Source organism: Budorcas taxicolor, chromosome 1 (genome assembly GCF_023091745.1).
Source record: "Budorcas taxicolor isolate Tak-1 chromosome 1, Takin1.1, whole genome shotgun sequence".
Taxonomy (NCBI): Eukaryota; Metazoa; Chordata; class Mammalia; order Artiodactyla; family Bovidae; genus Budorcas; species Budorcas taxicolor.
In genome coordinates, this window is record NC_068910.1 from 205,544,648 (window position 1) to 205,562,986 (window position 18,339).

The following is an 18,339-nucleotide window of genomic DNA, read 5'->3' on the forward strand; positions in this document are numbered from 1 at the left end:
GAGGGCGTCCTCCCTTCAGAGCAAAACCCTCTACTTCTCTCTGATCCCCTAGTCAGCCTGGGCTGCTGACCCAAAGCTCCAGGGCGCCGCCAGGGCACCTGCCGCACTCACCTGCCCCGCCCGCACCCGCCTGCCACACCAGCACACGCATCTGCCCGCCCTCCTCGCCAACGGCCTGCCCTCCAGGGCGTGTCGCCCAGTGGTCAGTCCAGCCCTCGAGAGGCTTCCTCTGTCGCCCGGAGCTGCGGCCAAGGGTCAGGAGGGCCCGAGCCGCACCTGGAAAATGCGCCCCGCGGCTGCTGGTGAGTGCAATCCCCCACCGGAGGGAGGCGGGAAGGGGGGCCCGGCACGGGAGAGTCGCCCCCTCGCCCTTCCTGGGACCCGCCACGCGGAGCCAGAGGTGGGGGCGGCACGGGGAAGGTCTTCTGTTTGGGGATCAAGGATGCGCGAAGCGAATCCAGCCGCGGCGCGAGTGGGCTGAAGTTTCGTCCGCCCTCCCGCCTGTCCCCGCTTGTCCCTTCCTCGTGCAGGGCGAAGAAAAGGGTGGAACCAGTGACTGTGACGCTTTGCCTGGAAGGCAGGCGGTAGCTGAGCGCAGCTAGTGCGGAACCCAGTGAGCCCTTAGGCGGGAGGTGCTCACGTGCCCCCCCACCCCCCAACCCCGCTCCTGGGCTGGGAGGGGGCTGCCCTAGCTGGTCAGAGGCCCTTGTGAACTGCACTTGGGGTCCCTCGGGCTGAAGCTAGGGATCCTGAGCCACAGGTCCACCCGACGAACCCGGGAAATTATGAAAAGTGCAGAAACAGACAGTGTTTTAAGTCACCTGTCTGCGGGTGGCTGGGAAGTGGGGGCTCATTAACAAGGAAGGCCCCATTGTCCCTTTTATGACAGTTCCGGTAGCATCATTTTATAAGACTCCCTACTCCCCACTCCTCACCTCCAAACTACTTGAGCCTGCAGGAGGTTTGGGGAAAAAAGTAGGAAAGACACTATTTCATCTCCTAGCACTCGTTTTCCCAACAGTGGCCTCTGTGTGCCTTGCCCTCCCGCCTGCCTGTGAATTCAGGCACTATGGGGTCCATGTGAATCTCTGGTCCCTGCCACACATTCCCTTTCTAATTGATTTGCTGTTTCTTCCGAAATCTGAGGAATCTGGATTCCTCCCAGAGCATGGCAGCATAGTGGGAAGAAATGAAAAGATCACAAGCGTTCTCCTGGACTCTGTAGAGGTCAGCCCTCCATCCCTGGGTGGCAGGCGATCTCCTTCCTCCCTGAGAAGCTTATGGTTGTGTGACCACACTGCAGAAAGTCCCACTCACTGCCTTTCTGCTCCATGCCCAACATGAAGGAAAGCCCAGTTTTAAGACTTTTGTTGTATTTGTGTAAAATATCCATGCTTTCTACAAAACCATTTTCCTATGAATAGTACTGCTTTGGGTAACTTGCATGGCTTGTAGGATAAATGCAAGGAGATGCACCTCTTTTCTTGGGGGAAAATATATCTCTTGGGGCACTGACTTTTATCATAGCCTTTTTGGAAGATTTTTTTTTCATTATTTCCACATTATATACTTGGGCTTCCCAGGTGGCGCTAGTGGTAAAGAATCTGCCTGTCAATGCCAGGTACAAAAGACGCGCAGGTTCAATCCCTAGGTCAGGCAGATCCCCGGGAGGAGGAAATGGCACCCCAGTCTAGCATTCTTGCCAGAAGAATTCCATGGACAGAGGAGCCTGGTGGGCTACAGTCCATGGGGTCACAAAAAGTGGGACATGACTGAGCATCTGAGCACAACACATTATTTAGTATATCCTTATCGTGCTGCTGACTTGGTGGGAAATAATTGAATATTATTAGATTGCTTTTCCCCCCACCTACTACTTTTTCACACGCAGTCCTTGTGATTCATTTGTGAGCTATGTGGTCCTTTCACATCAAGCTTTGAGATCACACCGAGTTTGCATTTATCTGGGTGTGGCTGCCAGAGAGAATACTCACAAAAGGTCAAAGCTATGCCACTTTTGATCTTGTGAGCTAAGGATCTGGCAATACGTGAAAGTAGCTTTTCCCTAGATACTCGGTCAAGGCCCAGGTCTGCCCCGGGTGGGGCTCTAGGAAGGATCTAGGAAGGACACATGGCTCTAGGAAGGACACTCAGACTGAAGAAGGGCAGCTACCTGGAGCAGTCATCCTAATTCCTTAAAAGTAAGGGCGATGGCATGTGAACTTTGAACCTTGCAAACCTGCTGAGATGCTCAGGTGTGACACTTCCCAGCCCTACTGCCGAAAAGCCTCATCGACAGGACTATGACAGTTGTGGCCACTGGGGCTAGCAGGGCCTGAAGCCTCAAAGCTGCTGAAACCCAAGTCTGGTTCACCCACCCCTCAGTGCCCCCAGCCTCTCGAGGACAAGACGTGCAGGTGTGGCTGCCCCGGGGGTCCAGGGGATGTAGGTCCCTGTGGGGAGGCTGCCAGTGACAAACAGCATCCTCGTCCACTTGATGTGGAAGGAATCCCTCTCGAGTGTGCTCTTGTGGGTTCAGGATTGGACGGGCGGGGGGATCCTGAGACCCTCCTTACCAGTATCCTGCCTTTCTGTGCACCGGCTTTGTCCTCCAGCCTAAGTGGTCAGTGCCAACCTGAAACATCCAAGAATCTGAGGCGGGGGGGCAGGGCAGGGCATATACACATGTGCCCTAACAGAGGGTCTCTGAGGAGGAAGTTGCAACTTCCTACCTGTGCCCAGGATGGGCTTTGCTCTAATGCGCAAGGGTAACTGCTGACGGAAGTGCTCAGGACATGTCTGTGGGCCGATGACAACCTTATTGCCTTATGAGGAAAGGCCAGAGTCGCAGAATCACAGAAGTTCCTGGACTCCGTGTGCTTCCTGTCTCCTCTTCCACATCTGAAGGTGCTGGACCTCTCCTGCTGGGGTAGACCTCCCCCTCCCTGCCCCCTGCACCGGTGCTGGTCTCAGCCAAGTCCTTGAGCCCCCACCTTTCCCAAGAGGAATCCTCAGCCATGCTCCCCACCGAGGCCCCAGGTGCTGGCTCCACCACCTGCCCGTGCCTCATCTTACCGTAAACTGGTCCCAGTGCGTGCTGCGGGTTTGCCCTCCCTCCCCAGGAGGGATCTGGCTGCAGATCTTGGCTCCTCCCAGCCATTGTGGGAAGCCTGGCCTGGGGGTCAGCAGCTGCACCCGTCCCCTGGAGCATAGACTCTTTATAGCCTTCCTAGGAGCCCCTTGAACTTGAAAACGTTCAAATTCCAAGTTCATGATTCTCCACGTGAGAAGTTCATGATTCTCCACGTGAGAATGTCTGGGCTTTTATTCTCTCTTCATTATCTTCCCCTTCACTGCCACCAGTTTGTCCTTGTTCACCTGGGGACAAAACCATGCCTCCCTTCAGAGCGAAAAGGCATCAGAGAAGTGGCACCCCGCTCCCTTTCAGTCTTCTCCAAACCAAACAGCAACTCTTCGCTCAAAGATCTCACGTGTAACATTGAGAAGATCTGAATAACCTCCGCTTTGCCAGTTTTCTTCAAGTACAACACTTGTTTGTGAATTGACACATGGGACACAGTGAACTATTGTTTTTGAACCTGGGACTCTGTTGATGCCGAATCCATGTTCCCAGCAGTTGCATCACACGGTTCACTCAGGGCGCATCCAGCAGCCATCCCAGGTGTGTGGCACAGACCTGCAGGGGAGATGTGGTGGGCAGCGCCAACGGGCTGACCTGAGGGTGGCCGCGCAGGCCACACCCAGGAGGCCAAAGATCCGCACAGCGGGCCACTGAAGGAACAGATGGCCAGGGGTCTGGAGGTGGGCGCTGTGGGGGCAGAGGGACAAGCTCATCCCCAGGGTGCACATGGAGAGGGCAGTGGGTCAGGGCGGCTGGAGCTGAAAACAGACAGGGACAGTTTCTGGGACAGCATGCCGGTTTACCCTGGCCTCTCACTGTGTTTTCTGTGGCTGGTTTTTCCAGCATGGAGATGTCCCTATGCCAGGGACTGCAATGACCACACTGTCTCAGTCGTTTCCCAGCAGAAGGCCTTCTCCACATCATGTTCTAACCTTCTCAGAAACTGCAAGGTTGGAAAAAAGAGGGAATTGATGTTGAGATTATGCACTTGAAAAAAGGCTAAATGATCCAGGTGAGACAGAGGGGTCCTGTTTCACCAGGTGACTACCTAAGCTAACCAGACAGCGCCGCCCCCCCCCCCCCCCCCCCCGCCCAAGCATCTGCAACACTGACGGATATAACCTACCCCATGTTAGTACAGGTTGGCGGGGGAGGGGGCTGGGCGGAGAAAGGAATCTCTAGGTAAGAGGAATGAAGAGGGAGCTGAGATCCAGGGCTCAACACGGCCAGACTGACAGAGGTTTGCATTTCATCATGGCCAGAGAAAGAGGATACCCAGGGCTGGGTTCTGGAGAGGTGGAAAGGGGGCTGGGGAATACCCACTGGTCTCTGCTCAGGGATCTGGGTGGGGAGTCACCAGCCCTCTGACACAGACTAGGTGTCCACCCATTCAGTTCACTTCTGACACCCACCACCCACAGGAGGCGCCAGAGCCCAGGGGTTAAGGGCAGTGCCCCCTGCAAGCTGCCCTGTCTTCAGATGCCAGCCACAGGCTTCAGGGGCCACCCACACTTCTGAGCAGATGGCTACAAAACTGAGGGTTCCCGCAACTCCTGGGTGGGGCCCGGGTTCTGTAATTTGCTGAAACGACTCACAGAAACATTGCAAGCACCACTCTATTTGCGATTACAGTTTTATCCTTTGGGATACAAATCAGGAGGACCAGCCACATGCAGGGCTTCCCCAGTAGTTCAGTGGTAAAGAATCTGCCTGTCAATGCAGGAGACACAGGTTCAATCCTTGGGTTGGGAAGATCCCCTGGAGGAGGAAGTGGCAACCCACTCCAGTATTCGTGCCTAGAGAATCCCATGGACAGAAGAGCCTGGTGGGTTACAGCCCTTGGGGTCACAAAGAGTGGGACACAACTGAGCAGCAGGCATGGCCACGAGCAAAGACCTGGAGGGCCCAGGGCGAGAGTCCTGTGCCCACGCCCCTGGGGATTGGGAACGTCCCCTCCTGGCACATCTGTGTGTTCCCCGCCTGGAAACCCCCCAAGTTTCTGAGTTCCAAGTTTCACTGGGCTCTTATTACATCACCAGTACATGACTGAGCTGGCCTCCTTTCTGTCCCCTCTCCTGGGGGTTGGGAGTGGGTCTGAGGTATGGGCTGGGTCTTTCTCGCATGGCCGGCCACCCTCCCTGGAAACTATCCCAGGACCCACCTCATTAGCATAAATTCTGGTGTGGATAAAAGGGACCCCATATGAACCACAGCAGACACTCCAATCAGGAAGTTATCAGGGTTTGAGGAATTCTGTGCCAGGAACTGGGATAAAGATGAGATGTGTCCTTTATCATGTGCATGGGTGCAGGCTAAATCACTTTAGTTGTGTCCAACTCTTTGTGACCCCATGGACTGTATCCCACCAGACTCCTCTGTCCATGCAATTCTCCAGACAAGAATACTGGAGTGGGCTGCCATTTCCTCCTCCAGGGGGTCTTCCCAACCCAGGGACCGAGCCCCTGTCTCTTAGATCTCCTGCACTGGCATGTGGATTCTTTACCAATAGCACCACCTGGGAAGCCCATTCCTTATTACACTCCAGTGATAAGTCAGCACCTAGGTTCACGACCAGGGAGAGAGAAGAGCCAGGATGGGGGACCTGGGAAGAAAGAGGCCATAGAGATGAAGAGAGGTCTGTGGCGGGGCCCCAGCAGCCTGGCCAGTGGATCCCACCAAGGCCTGGCAGGGAACGTGAGGAATCGGGGAGAGGCCCAGACATCAGAGCCTGTCCTGGGCAAGACATGGGGCAGGAGCAGACTGGGGAGCTGGGGAGGATCAAGGGTTTCATCTGGGACCTGTGAGGCCCTGTGAGGCATCCTGGGTGCTGACAGTTCAGCAAGGGGGCAGTCTTGTCCAGAGCTCGGACGATGGTCTGGTGAGGTCATCTGAGATCCTGTGGAGAGACACAGACAGGGAAAGCCAGCAGAGGAGGCTGGGTCTGCCCAGGACGGGGGAACCTCCCGCCTCCAGGAGGGTGTGTGCTGTCCAGGGAGGGTGTGGACGGGGCAGGACCATCCAAGGGGCCTGGGGCTGGCAGCCTAGAGGCTCAGGAGGCCTCGACCAGCACAGCTGCCTGGAGCCACAGGGGGATGGTGAGGCCTGAAGGCCACTCCAGGGTGCAGTTATTTCCAGTGCTTTGCCTGAGAGGGAACAGAGCAAGGCGGTGAGGAGGTGTGGGGTCCGGTGGGTGGGGTCTTCCCCTGCCCTCCCCTCCCCTCCTCTTGTTTTACCCTCTTCCTCCATTCCTTTCTCCCTCTCTTTCCTCCCTCTCTCCCTTCCCTCATTCCTTCCATCCATCCATCCATTTGTCCTCTTGTTCTCAGGACTAGACCTAAACACCGATGGGGGACATCCCTGAGTCCCCTTGTGCAGGGTCTTGGGCCATCCCTGGATCTTGGCAGTTTGGGGAATGCTGCATAGTCCTGATCTGTGGACTCTTTACGGAGTAAAATCTAAAAAAATTGTCTGTGTAGGGACAGAGCTGTCCGCCAGGCCTCTGGGAACCTAAGGGTGGGTCAGTGCCTTGTCCCCAGGAGTTGAGAGGAGAATCCTGGAGTCTGTCAACCACACAGATTCTCTCCAGGGATGTCTGTGGAGGCAGTCTGAGCGCAGTTTGGAAAAGAATTTCCAGACACACAGCATTTCAGAAGGGAGTGAATTTATTAAGAGCAAACAGCAGAGATAATGTGGGCGTTGGGAGCTCAGCGGGCTGACAACTCCTGAAAGACCACGGAGAGTCAACAGTTCTCATAGGTCAATAGCCAATTTTTATAGCCTCAAGACAAAGTTACTGCTGAAAGGTAAGCATTAGGTGATGGTTGGGGTGCTATAGGGTGTTTGGGCTTCCCTGGTAGCTCAGCTGGTAAAGAATCCACCAGTAACACAGGAGACCCCAATTTGATTCCTGGGTTGGGAAGATCCTTCTGGAGAAGGGATAGGCTAGCCACTCCAGTACTCTTGGACTTCCCTGGTGGCTCAGATGGTAAAGAATCTCCCTGCAATGCAGGAGACCTGAATTCCATCCCTGGGTTGGGAAGATCCCCTGGAGGAGGGCATGGCAACGCACTCCAGTATTCTTGCCTAGAGAATCCCCATGGACGGAGGAACCTGGCGGGCTCCAGTCAGTGTGGTCGAAAAGAGTAAGACATGACTGAGCAACTAAGCACAGCAGAGTGTGTTTACTGGAGCGGGCGTTTTGTCTACCTGGGCGTCAGGAAGCTGGTTAGTAATGATCAGGGGGCTTTTGGCAATGGTTGGTTACAAAGTGGCTCAGTCAGCTTCAGAGGTGACCTTGATTCTGGGTTCTGCTTCCACTTCCGTGTGATCTGTGCAAAGCCTCGCACCTGCGGCCTGCAGCAGAGCTCAACAACATCCTTCGCCAGGAACCATGGGTGTCCCTCCAGCCTTGTCTGAGGATAATGACAGTTTGGGGACCATTTCCAGTGTCACAGGGGTGGCTGTGTGCTCACGGGGACCAGGTACCACCCTCAGCACTGGTGACACAGTAAACAAACCAGGGTGCCTCCACCACCCTCTGGGTTTCTGTCTGCTTCCAGGAGCTTCCTAAGTCCCATGGGCTCTGGAGGGAAGGGCCTCGTCTGTCCTTAGGCCAGGTGTCAGGGCCGCTGGATGAGCCCTTGATGCGAGCCCGTGCGGAAGCTCTGCACAGCAGCAGATGGGAACCTCAGCCCAACCACCTTCACATCCCAATCCTGTCACCCACTCATGTCACCCGATCCTGTTCCCCTCAGCAGCTGTGCTCAGAAGCCGATGGGCTCCGCTGAGTGGCCCCAGGCCCTCGCCAGCCCACCATCCTGAGGAATTCCCCATGGGGCGTTCTGCTAAGACTCGGGTGCCATCAGGATGGCCTGGATGGGGTCAGAAGAGCAGGTGGGGGCACCACATGCATCTTGCCATCTGTCTGTCCACAGGCACCCTGAAGGTAGTGTTCTTCATCTTCGCCTCCCTGTGTGCCTGGTACTCCGGGTACCTGCTGGCAGAACTCATCCCAGATGTGCACCTGTCCAGCACTGTCTACAGCATCCAGAGCATTGGCAAGAAGCCCATCCTCAAAGGTGGGTACCACGGTGGGGTCAAGGCAAGGACTTGCAGCCCTGCTGCAGCGGTGAGACTGGGCTGAGGTCTCCACTGCCATTTATGTTGATGAGAAAGAGGAGGAGGAGGAAGAGGAAGAATCCTCTCCCATAGTTCCCACTCCATTGCCCTGCTCACACCCCATGAGACCCCAAGCAAGCCATGATGTTAGGAAAGCAAGCTTTATATGCGGGATGCATTAAAAATTCACACTGGAACTGGGGATGAAGTGAAATCACAAAATATCCGCTAAAAATTACATTGGAAAATGTGTGGGACCCTGAAGTCATCATCTGTACCTTTTTCCACAGTCTCATTGTAAATAGGTAGCTGATATATTTTTAACAACAATAAATGATACAAAATTAATTTTCACACATATGAAGAGTGAGGTAATGATTTTTAAATGTTATAAAAAACCATTCCTTTTCAAACTTGATTACCTTTTGTGGCCAAAAGAAAAAAAAAAACCAAGAACTTTTTAGATATTGACTATGACTGAAGTGTTTTTATTTTAAGTAGGATTTTTCACAGTGAATTTGCTTGTAATCAGATGGATTTTATTGCATGTGGATTATGGATGAGGCCAGTACCCTGGAGGAGACCCTGTGTGTTCAAGGAATGGATCTGCTCTCAAAGGGCTGACTTTCTCATTTTCTCCAATTTTACACAAAATGGGAAGTCTGTTCTAGGTGAGGGCTTGCCTCCAGGAGCTGCCTCTAAGCTGATCTTTTTATACGGGCTCGTTCATGTGGTTTCTGATTCCCACCAGGGGAGCGGGGAGGCCCTGTCACCCTCCCTCGTGACGAAGCACGTCGAGTTATTGGGAACCAAAGGTGGTGCTGAAAGCCAGCAGCTGTGTCCTGGATCCTACTGGCTTGGAGCCTCAGCTCTGGGGGAACTCAGGACTGCTCAGGAGTCTGGTGGACCCAGAGTGTGGAGGTGGTACCTTATGATTCGTAGTTTAATGCTCACATGTGTTGACTTAAAAAATATTCACAACCTAAAAGTTGAGAGTTATGTTTTATTCGGTGGGAAATTTTAGGACTTCAGGTCCAGGAGACAGCATCTCAAGTAGCTCTGAGAGAGAAACTCTGAGGAGGCAAGGGGAGGAGTCAGGTTATATAGAAGTTTTGCAACAAAAAGCAGGTAGTCTGAACATCAAAAGATGATCGTTAAGTAAAGAGAACCAGATATCCCAAGTTAAGGAATTTAGCACTTTTCTATGTATGGGAAGATGCAAAAATCTAGGTGCACTGAAATCATTTCCTTTCATATGCATCTCAGTTCTCTGGGACCAGTATCCTGTTTTGTGTCCAGAGTTCCTCAGAGCTCACCGTGGGAAGTGGCTGCATTCTGACAGCTGCTAGATGGCAGGTGTTCTTTCCTTCCTGAGTTCCCTCAGGGCTCACTGGCTTTCGTAGGAGGGCTGCAGTCACTGATGACTGTGACATCCTTGCTTACTGATATGGCAGGAAATATTCCATTTCCTACATGAATAAAAGATTAAAAGGGGACAGCATCATCCATGGCATCAGGCTGGCTTTGCGGCCACACTTAGTCTGTGCTGTTATCCACAGTGTGGCCCGGGGAATGGATGCTCCCCAGGGACAGGTGCCCCCTTCCGAGCCCCTCTGTGCCTGGCAGACAGGCAGGTAGAGGATGCTTTCCTGGCCTCAGGACCAGTTTCAAGGACAGAACACAACTCCTGCAGGCCTCAGGGCCCTGGAATCTTCTGTTACTTTGGGCTCTGCACAGAGTTTGACCTACATTCTTCAGTCCCTGAGGCTATGGGCCAGCATGAGTGACACACCCACTCAGAATCAGCAGCAAAGGAAGGTCACATTGAGGTGTGAGGTCAGCGTTGGGCGCTGAGCAAAACGAGCCCTGGAAACTGAGGCTCTGAGCACTGAAACCCTATGGCCACAGCCCCGGAGTGAGACCATCTACATCCACCACCGTGGGCTGCCACCCCTTCCTCCTGGCTTGGCTTTTCGCACTTCATTACCTATTCTCTTAAAATGGCCCATTTCTTGACATAGCTGTGGAGGCCCTTGATCATGGCTTTGGAAGTCCACAAAGTTGAGCCTTCCCTTTGTAAATCCAGCTCTCCCTGGGTTCACACCATCTGTCAGTAGATTGGGTGTAGCCTCTCCACCACTTCTGTGCGATTTTGCACGCATGGGCAAGTCCTGCTGACCCAGCTCATTTTCTAGAGCCAGTCTCCTCCTGCTCAGGAACCTGGGCAGTGGTTGGAATCTGCCTGGAGAGCAGGTCTTCATCCTCTGGCCTCCCTGCCCCGCCCTGCTGCAGCCAGCACAGCATGTAGGGATCAAAAGTGGTCAACACACAGTTTAGAAAAAGGAAACTAGAGACAGAATTAAAGTTTTAAAGATGGGACCAGGGGACTCATGACCTCTAGGATCAAGGGCCCTGCTGACTGATTCCACATCACTTTTTTTGAGCTCTTAGTATGCAGAAGTATCTGGTTTTTAGATAACATAAGGTTCCCATGCCCCCAGTCAGGTCCCAGAGTTAGTGCTCTTCTCTGTACTTTTATGTTACCTCCTAGTACCAAGGGCATCACACAGCCAGGGGCAGCAGTCTTCACAGGAACATCGGAAGACCCATCAGTGTTTCTGCAAGCAGCGTTCTAAACTTACGCTGACCCAGAGTTCCAAGGTCCACACCATGTTCCTCCTTAGCTCAGCAGGCATGACGAGCCCAACTAATCGGCCCGATGTACTTTTTCTTTAGATTATACTTAGTTGCTATATCTCACTCTTATTCTTTTCCCATGGTGTTCTTCTCATGACTTAGCCAGAGTGACAGGTGGCTGACTATTAACCCCTGCACTTCCCCCTTTTTGTTTTTGTAGCAAAAGATATGCCTATCTCATGACTTCTTTCTTCATTAGTTTTCACCTCTGAAGACTAAACAGAGAATTATAGTGAAACAACAAAGCATGTGTAATGTTTTAACGAGACCACGTCTAATACCTTTGATCCACTCAAGAGGACTCAATGATTTAAGGCCCTCTGCTATTCCTTGAAGTGTATCTGTTCCTGGTAGTAGTCTAAGAGAAGCATGCTGCATGCCAATGATTTTTGCTTGTTTAATATCTAGAGTAATTTTGTCAGCCATATAGCCCTGCAAGTGTCGTCTAATATTTTCCCAGGTATGTTCAGATTGATTATATTCCTTGGGGGGGGGGGGGGGGGTCACACAGAGAGTAGTAATGTTCCAGTCACACTTTAAATGCATTTGTAATTTAAGATTTTGCACTTTTTCCCCTAAGAGTAGCACTGCAGGATGTAGGTTCCTTTCTACATCCACCAACCTGCTGTTAATCTCCTCATCTATATGAGTTTGTGCTCCCCAAGCGGAAGTGGCATTTTTATGCCACTCCTGCACAAAGGTGGTGGTTTGTACCATCTGATGGAGGGCTATTTCCGCCACTGCCGCTGTGGTGGTGATGGCAATTATGCCCATTATGGCGGCAATAAGGAGCCCAGTGAAACACTTGGATCTTTTCAAAATGGTATTTAGTACTGTGAGCAAAGTGTGCATGTCAGGGGAGAGTTCCCAAGGCCTGTTTTGAGTTACTGGCAGCCAGACTCCTACACATCTGTGCAGCATCACATAGGAATGGTTAGAGTTGAATCAAGCAGGTATATAGTTTGCAATCCTGGCAGGTTAGGTTCCTTTCTGTCTTGTTAATAGTTATAGTGCCAATCATAATCACATCTGGATCCAAACACAAGTTTGAGTATAAAACGTCCAGTTTGTTGATGTATTGAATGACAGAGTCTAAATTGTGGAATGAGAATAATTTGCATCCCAAGTTCGATATTTCTTCAGGCTTATGGCCAACTTCCATAGTTATGATTGAGCCCTATCTGATTCGAGCTGTGGCTGTGGTGAAGACATGCCACTGCCCTGCCAGATGATGGGATATTCTCAGTGTGTAGTAATAGTAGTGTGATTGTACTCACATACATGCCAATGCAACTTCTTATAAGGGCTGCAGGATGAGTTATGGTGTAAGCAATTAGAGACTGTATACCCCTTCGGGGACCAGTCCCAGACAATTCCATAGGAACCATTAAGTAAGATCACCCCCTCAGTCCCGCAACAGTTCTCTCAATCTATTCGGTCTTATCGATTGGCCCATATGCATCTGTTCTCACATGGGTCTATCTGATGTGGTAGATTATTTTGATTAGTTTCTTGATATCCAAAGCTCAATCCAGAAAGCAAATACAGTTGAGCCTTAGTGTGATTTCTGTTCAAAGAATTTACAGAAAGCCACGCCTGCATTGATAGATTAAGACAGCCCTGGTCAGCACCCAGGCAAAGAGGCCAAGGATCAAAACCCAAAGTACTATTGTAGGGGGTCCCCTTTTCCTTTTTATGAAGGGCAAACGCTTCTCTTCTGGACCAGGGATCCAGGAGGATTCATTAACATAAACAGGGATAGATCCTTCACCCCAATTAACAGGCCTTAGCAATCGGGGAATTAGGTACATAGGCTCAATAGGTATAATTCTTTGCTTCTGCCAAAGTCAGGGGTATACTCACTGCGATGGTTATCAGGGCAAACATAGCCATGATCAGGTTGCCTGGAGTCACCGATTGTTTCTGCTCGGTTTTACTCTACCAGCTGGAATCCACACAGGTTCTAGACCTTCTCCTGGGGAGATACAAGCAAACGCTCTTCCGCATGTAATTAACTTCCCCGGTGACAGCATTGTTAGTGGATCTGCCACCAAATCACAGCCTTGGTTGTATTTGTGGATGTAGCCTGAAAATGTCGCTCAGCTGCAGTTTCCATAGTTTGTGCTGAAATATTCAAAAATTGAGAGTAAACAAAGCGTTATTCAGTATTGTTTATTGTCCTGTGGCATCTCCCCCTTTTTTGTTTTTTTATCATATGTTTAAGTGATTGATTAGCCCTCTCCACTATGGCCTGTCCTTGTGGATTATAGGGAATGCCTGTAGAATGTTTTATAGACCAAATTTTAAGAAATTGTTGGAATGCTCTACTGGTATAAGCAGGGCCGTTATTAGTTTTTATAGTTTTGGGTAGTTTTATAACAGCAAAACAAGCATATAAATGTCTTTGTACATGTTTTGTAGGCTCACCAGATTGAGTAAGTGGTCCATATAAATTGAGAGAATGTATCAATAGTTACATGTATGTAAGAGAGCTTACCGAAGGAAGATATATGAGTTACATCTGTTATAACTATGGGTTTCGTATGAACTATAGACCATCATTTGATCAGTGGCTCAGTCACACATTTGATAATGTAAGGGACACGTTTTGAAACAAGCAATATAGTTAGCAGCAATAGTAAAATCATAAGTAAGAACTTAAGTCAAGAACTTTCATTAGGTATAGCTCAGTAACATCTCTAGGTCATCTGACTTAGTTTGTTAAATGACTATGGCCTGTTGTTAATTTGCTGGTTGTAGATCCTGGAGCATCTGACCCTCATTCAAAGACTGGTTACTGAGATAATCTTTTGAAACAAACTTGGAGTGTCATTTTAAATAACTTAATTAAACCTCTTAGCAGTATAACATAACCGCAAGGAACTAGCCTACCAGGCTCATCTGTCCATGAATTCTCCAGGCAAGAATACTAGAGTGGGTTGCCATTTCCTTCTCCAGGCGATCTTCCCAGCCTAGGGATTGAACCCAGGTCTCCCGCATTGCAGGCAGACCTCTATCATCTGAGCCACCAGGGAAGCACCCTTAGTAAATACAGATCTTAATTAACAAAACGAGAACTGAAGATTCAGTGAAACAGACGTCATAGGCCTGCCATCAGTTGGGTGGATATTTCTTTTAGAAATCCTAAGTATACTCTGAGATTTTTGTAAATGTCTGGAGACATTCCTTTTTACCTCGATGAGGCTGTTCACAACCCAAATGTCTCCAGTTTCTGGAGGGACAAGGTAAAGAGAAAAGAGAAAATGTTTTAATTTTACCCACAGGTGTAAATCACTAAATTGTTTTAAACCATCAGTGACTTGAGAAGAGCTTTTTTATATCTGAAAACAAAAATTAGAAGCCAGTAATATGTCAGACAAAAAGTCATGAGAATGGTAGGCATATGTAGCAGTCTGTTCAGTCTCACGTAACTAATCCCTTCGTTCTGTGGCCCTTGCCTGACGACCAAGGACATCAGTAAAAACGATAGTCTGCAAGAAGCTTGTGAAGTTTTTTGCCAATGTCTGTATGACCTGTCCTGCAAAGTGGATGACCCAATCACTGGAGATTTTAGAAAACACATTTTAACATTTTTTTTTTTTTCTATTGTGAGATATCAGCCCTGAAGCCAGGAAAGGCTTTAGCTTATGAAATAAAAGTAAGGTTTGAAAGGGACCCAGGAAAAGCCAAGTGGCCGTTTTGGACTTCCCATAGCCCTGTTTGGTTTATAACCATTGTTTATCCTTTTAAAATTTCCTGATGAGGGGTTAATTTTGTAGAAGCAGAATGATCTTTGTCCATGTGTGCGATAGTCTCCATAGATCACTGTGGAATAACACTCATTCATTTTATCAAAGTAACAAAAGATTTTATAAGCAAGTATGTACTTTGGCCACCTCATGCGATGAGTTGACTCATTGGAAAAGACTCTGATGCTGGGAGGGATTGGGGGCAGGAGGAAAAGGGGATGACAGAGGATGAGATGGCTGGATGGCATCACCAACTCGATGGATGTGAGTTTGTGTGAACTCCAGGAGTTGGTGATGGACAGGGAGGCCTGGCGTGCTGCAATTCATGGGGTCGCAAAGAGTCGGACACGACTGAGCGACTGAACTGAACTGATGAATCACTTAAAGACAAAGAAATTTATATAATCTGTTATCAAAAGCCGCATTCCAAACTCTGTTCTTTTAACAGGGAGAGAAAACCAAATTCCAGCTTGGTACCAGCTTATATTCACTGTGAAATAATAGTTTTTTTACTTAGTCAAAGTAACAATAAGACTTCAAAGGCAGTTTAATGTCTTAAGAAAATGTACCATGCTCAAAACTCTTTTTTCACTTGCTACAAACCTTTTTTACATCTTTTTGTATTTATCACTTCATTTATCTATTTAGCAAATAACCACCTGTAAGTTTAGGCTCACTTCTTTTTTAATAGACTGTACTTTTATTTTTCATACCTTTTTTATTAAAAATATAAATCTCATTTTCCTTAAACCATGAACTGTCTTTTATCTTAGCATTTTGTAGATTGGTGAACATAAATACCAGTTTTAAATTTTTTTTTAACAGAGAACATCTCAGGATGGCACTAAACATATTTATTAATAATCCAAAATCTCTAGTTTCTCTGTTAGTGTTCAGTAATTAATGTTTCAAAATCTTAATTTGTTTGGAAATGACCTAGCTATTTAATAAACTGTTATCATTTAGTTAGCACAACCCTAGAAATTTAAGTTACCCCAGTCCTCAGATTATTTTAGATAGACATTTCTAAAATATAATTATTTTTAGTAGAGTTTATCTAAAAGTTTTCATCTCATATATATTTGTATGTGTGTGTTATTTTTGAAGTTTCTTCACTCAAGTTACTTTACTTGTCAACAAATTTAGTTTACATTAAGCCTAGGCACAATCAAAGTATTACACAATGTTGATGACTCAAGACATAATTAGCTTAACAAACAAACCATTAATGTTGGATAGTTAATACTGAATATTCCTCAGTTCATGTGAACCTGAAATTAAATAGAGCTCATTTATAAATTAACCTCATATTATCCTAAAACAAAGACACACACTGAGATACAGATAAATTTAGACAGACAGACAGAGATTTCACAGTTTTCCTCTTGAAATTTAAAATGTCTCTTTACCTCTTCTTTTTTTTTCTTGGTTTGAGTGCTACCAATTTGTTCATGGCTGGAGTCCCAGATAGAGTGGGCTGTGTATCCCAAGGACATGATAAGAGTTAACCAGGTTTCTTCCCAGGCCTGTTTTTGTTTCTCAGGCAGAATTGGAGCTCCAAAAAAGTATTTTAACAAGTCAACTTTTTCTTAACTGTACATGCAAGAAGAACCGGTTTTGCAATTTCAAAAAAGATTTTAACCAGTTTTCTCTGGAGTCTAAAGCATATCCTGGCCATTCAGTGTCAAAAATGTCATCTCTCTTTTTTGTAGTCATAGTTTCATAGCTAAAAAAGAAACCAAAGCGTGTTCAAATGGGCTCTAATGACAGAGGTGGCCTGACTGATAAGATGTTGTTCCAGCAGGGATTGTCTCTCTGGAGCAGTGAGGTCTTCTCTTAAAGAAAGCCTGTCCTTTAACCTCTATTTTCTCCCAGGCTCTTAATGTAGAGTCGCCTCACCTGTTCTATAACCAGATCTTCCCTAAGCACTTGATCTTGAGTTCTCCCCCAATTTCCACTGCCTATCAGTTGATCTGAAGAGATGGGGATCTACCTGACTTGGTCATGAGCTGCCTTTATCAAACAGTAACCCTCAGCTAGTCCCTGCGCGATTCCCATGGTGAAAGGAGAATTTACTCCATAATTCTGAACAGCTTGCTTACGTTCCTTTAATATTTTGAATCTGCTTGTGTATAGCCTCACCCCACTAGGATTATTAGGATCTGTCCCAGGAGCTATCCGTTCATCTATTGTCAATGGAAATGCCATAGCCATAACCTCCAAATCACCCCTCCTGTCGAGGCTGCCACAAAACCTTTCTGGAGGGGTGACAGAACTGCTGTCTGTCCTAAAGAAGCAAAAGCTTGAGCCGCTCCAGCAGTTAAGACAAGAGGGGGAAGAAGAGGAGGCAGAGCAAATTCCTTTCTTAAACAAAGGCACAGAAGAAACTGCAGCTGGTTCTACCCCCTCGGGCTCTGTATACTCAGGTCCTCCCTCTGATGGGGTTTCACATTCATCCTCACTCCCTTCTGAGCTTTTAGGGGTTGGAAGAGGTTCCAAAGCGGATTTTATCAGTGTCCAAGTCGACCAGATAGATGCAGGCAAGGGCACTCCCTTGCAAAGAAGTTTCTCTAATTCACTACCTACCTTCTCCCATGTTCCTTAATCTAAAGAAGGGAACCACCAGCAACATTTCTCAAAGGTTTGTAAAAGCTTCAATAGCCGGCCCTCACTGATTTTTGTCCCCTCCTCCACCCCGCCGCCCCACCTCTTTCAAAAGCTGCCTTACAAGGTAATACGGTGGGTATTGGTCCGACCTTTTTGAATTTCCCGTGCTTAACCCCCGTTTCAATGCCTGAGAGAGTGTTACTGCAAAGGGGTATTTCCAGATGCCTCACCCCACTCTTCCTCGAGACCCTGCTACGATTGTTCAACTTTAGCTTTTGAGCCCCACGTTGGGCACCACTTGCTGCAGCCAGAGCAGCAGGTAGGGATTGAAAGTGGTTAACGCACAGTTTGGAAAAAGGAAACTAGAGACAGAATTAAAGTTTTTAAATTAATTTATTCATTTTAATTGGAGGCTAATTACTTTACAATATTGTAGTGGTTTCTGCCATACATTGACACGAATCAGCCATGGGTGTAGATGTGTTCCCCATCCTGAACCCCCCTCCCGCCTCTCTCCCCATCCCATCCCTCCCCTCAAGGTCATCCCAGTGCACCAGCCCTGAGCGCCCTGTCTCATGCATCAAAGCTGGACTGGTGATCTGTTTCACATATGATAATTTACATGTTTCAATGCTATTCTCTCAAATCATCCTACCCTTGCCTTCTCCCAGAGTCCAGAAGACTGTTCTACACATCTGTGTCTCTTTCGCTGTCTCGTGTATAGGGTCATCGTTACCATCTTTTTAAATTCCATATATATGTGTTAGTATACTGTATTGGTGTTTTAAAGATGAGACCAGGGGACTGATGACCTCTAGAATCAAGAGCCCTGCTGACTGATTTCACGTTGCTTTTATTGAGCTCTTGGCATGCAGAAAGTATCTGGTTTTTAGATAACATAATGTTCCTATGCCCCCAGTCACATCCCAGAGTTAATGCTCTTCTCTGTACGTTTATGTTACCTTCTAGTACCAAGGGCATCACACAGCTGGGGGTCAGCAATCTTCGCAGGAACATCGGAAGAAC

At 48.4% G+C, this 18,339-nt stretch overlaps 1 protein-coding gene across 1 annotated transcript in view; it reads left to right on the forward strand.

Annotated features, from left to right (window-relative positions):
- The first annotated feature begins 283 nt into the window (after positions 1–283).
- The window catches only part of FAM3B (FAM3 metabolism regulating signaling molecule B), a 58,605-nt gene continuing 40,549 nt past the window's right edge, over positions 284–18,339 (forward strand). Inside the window, exons 1-2 of the mRNA XM_052649851.1 lie at positions 284–302; positions 8,077–8,220. Of these exons, the coding sequence (XP_052505811.1) occupies positions 284–302; positions 8,077–8,220 (163 nt within the window). The remainder of the gene's footprint in view (positions 303–8,076; positions 8,221–18,339) is intronic.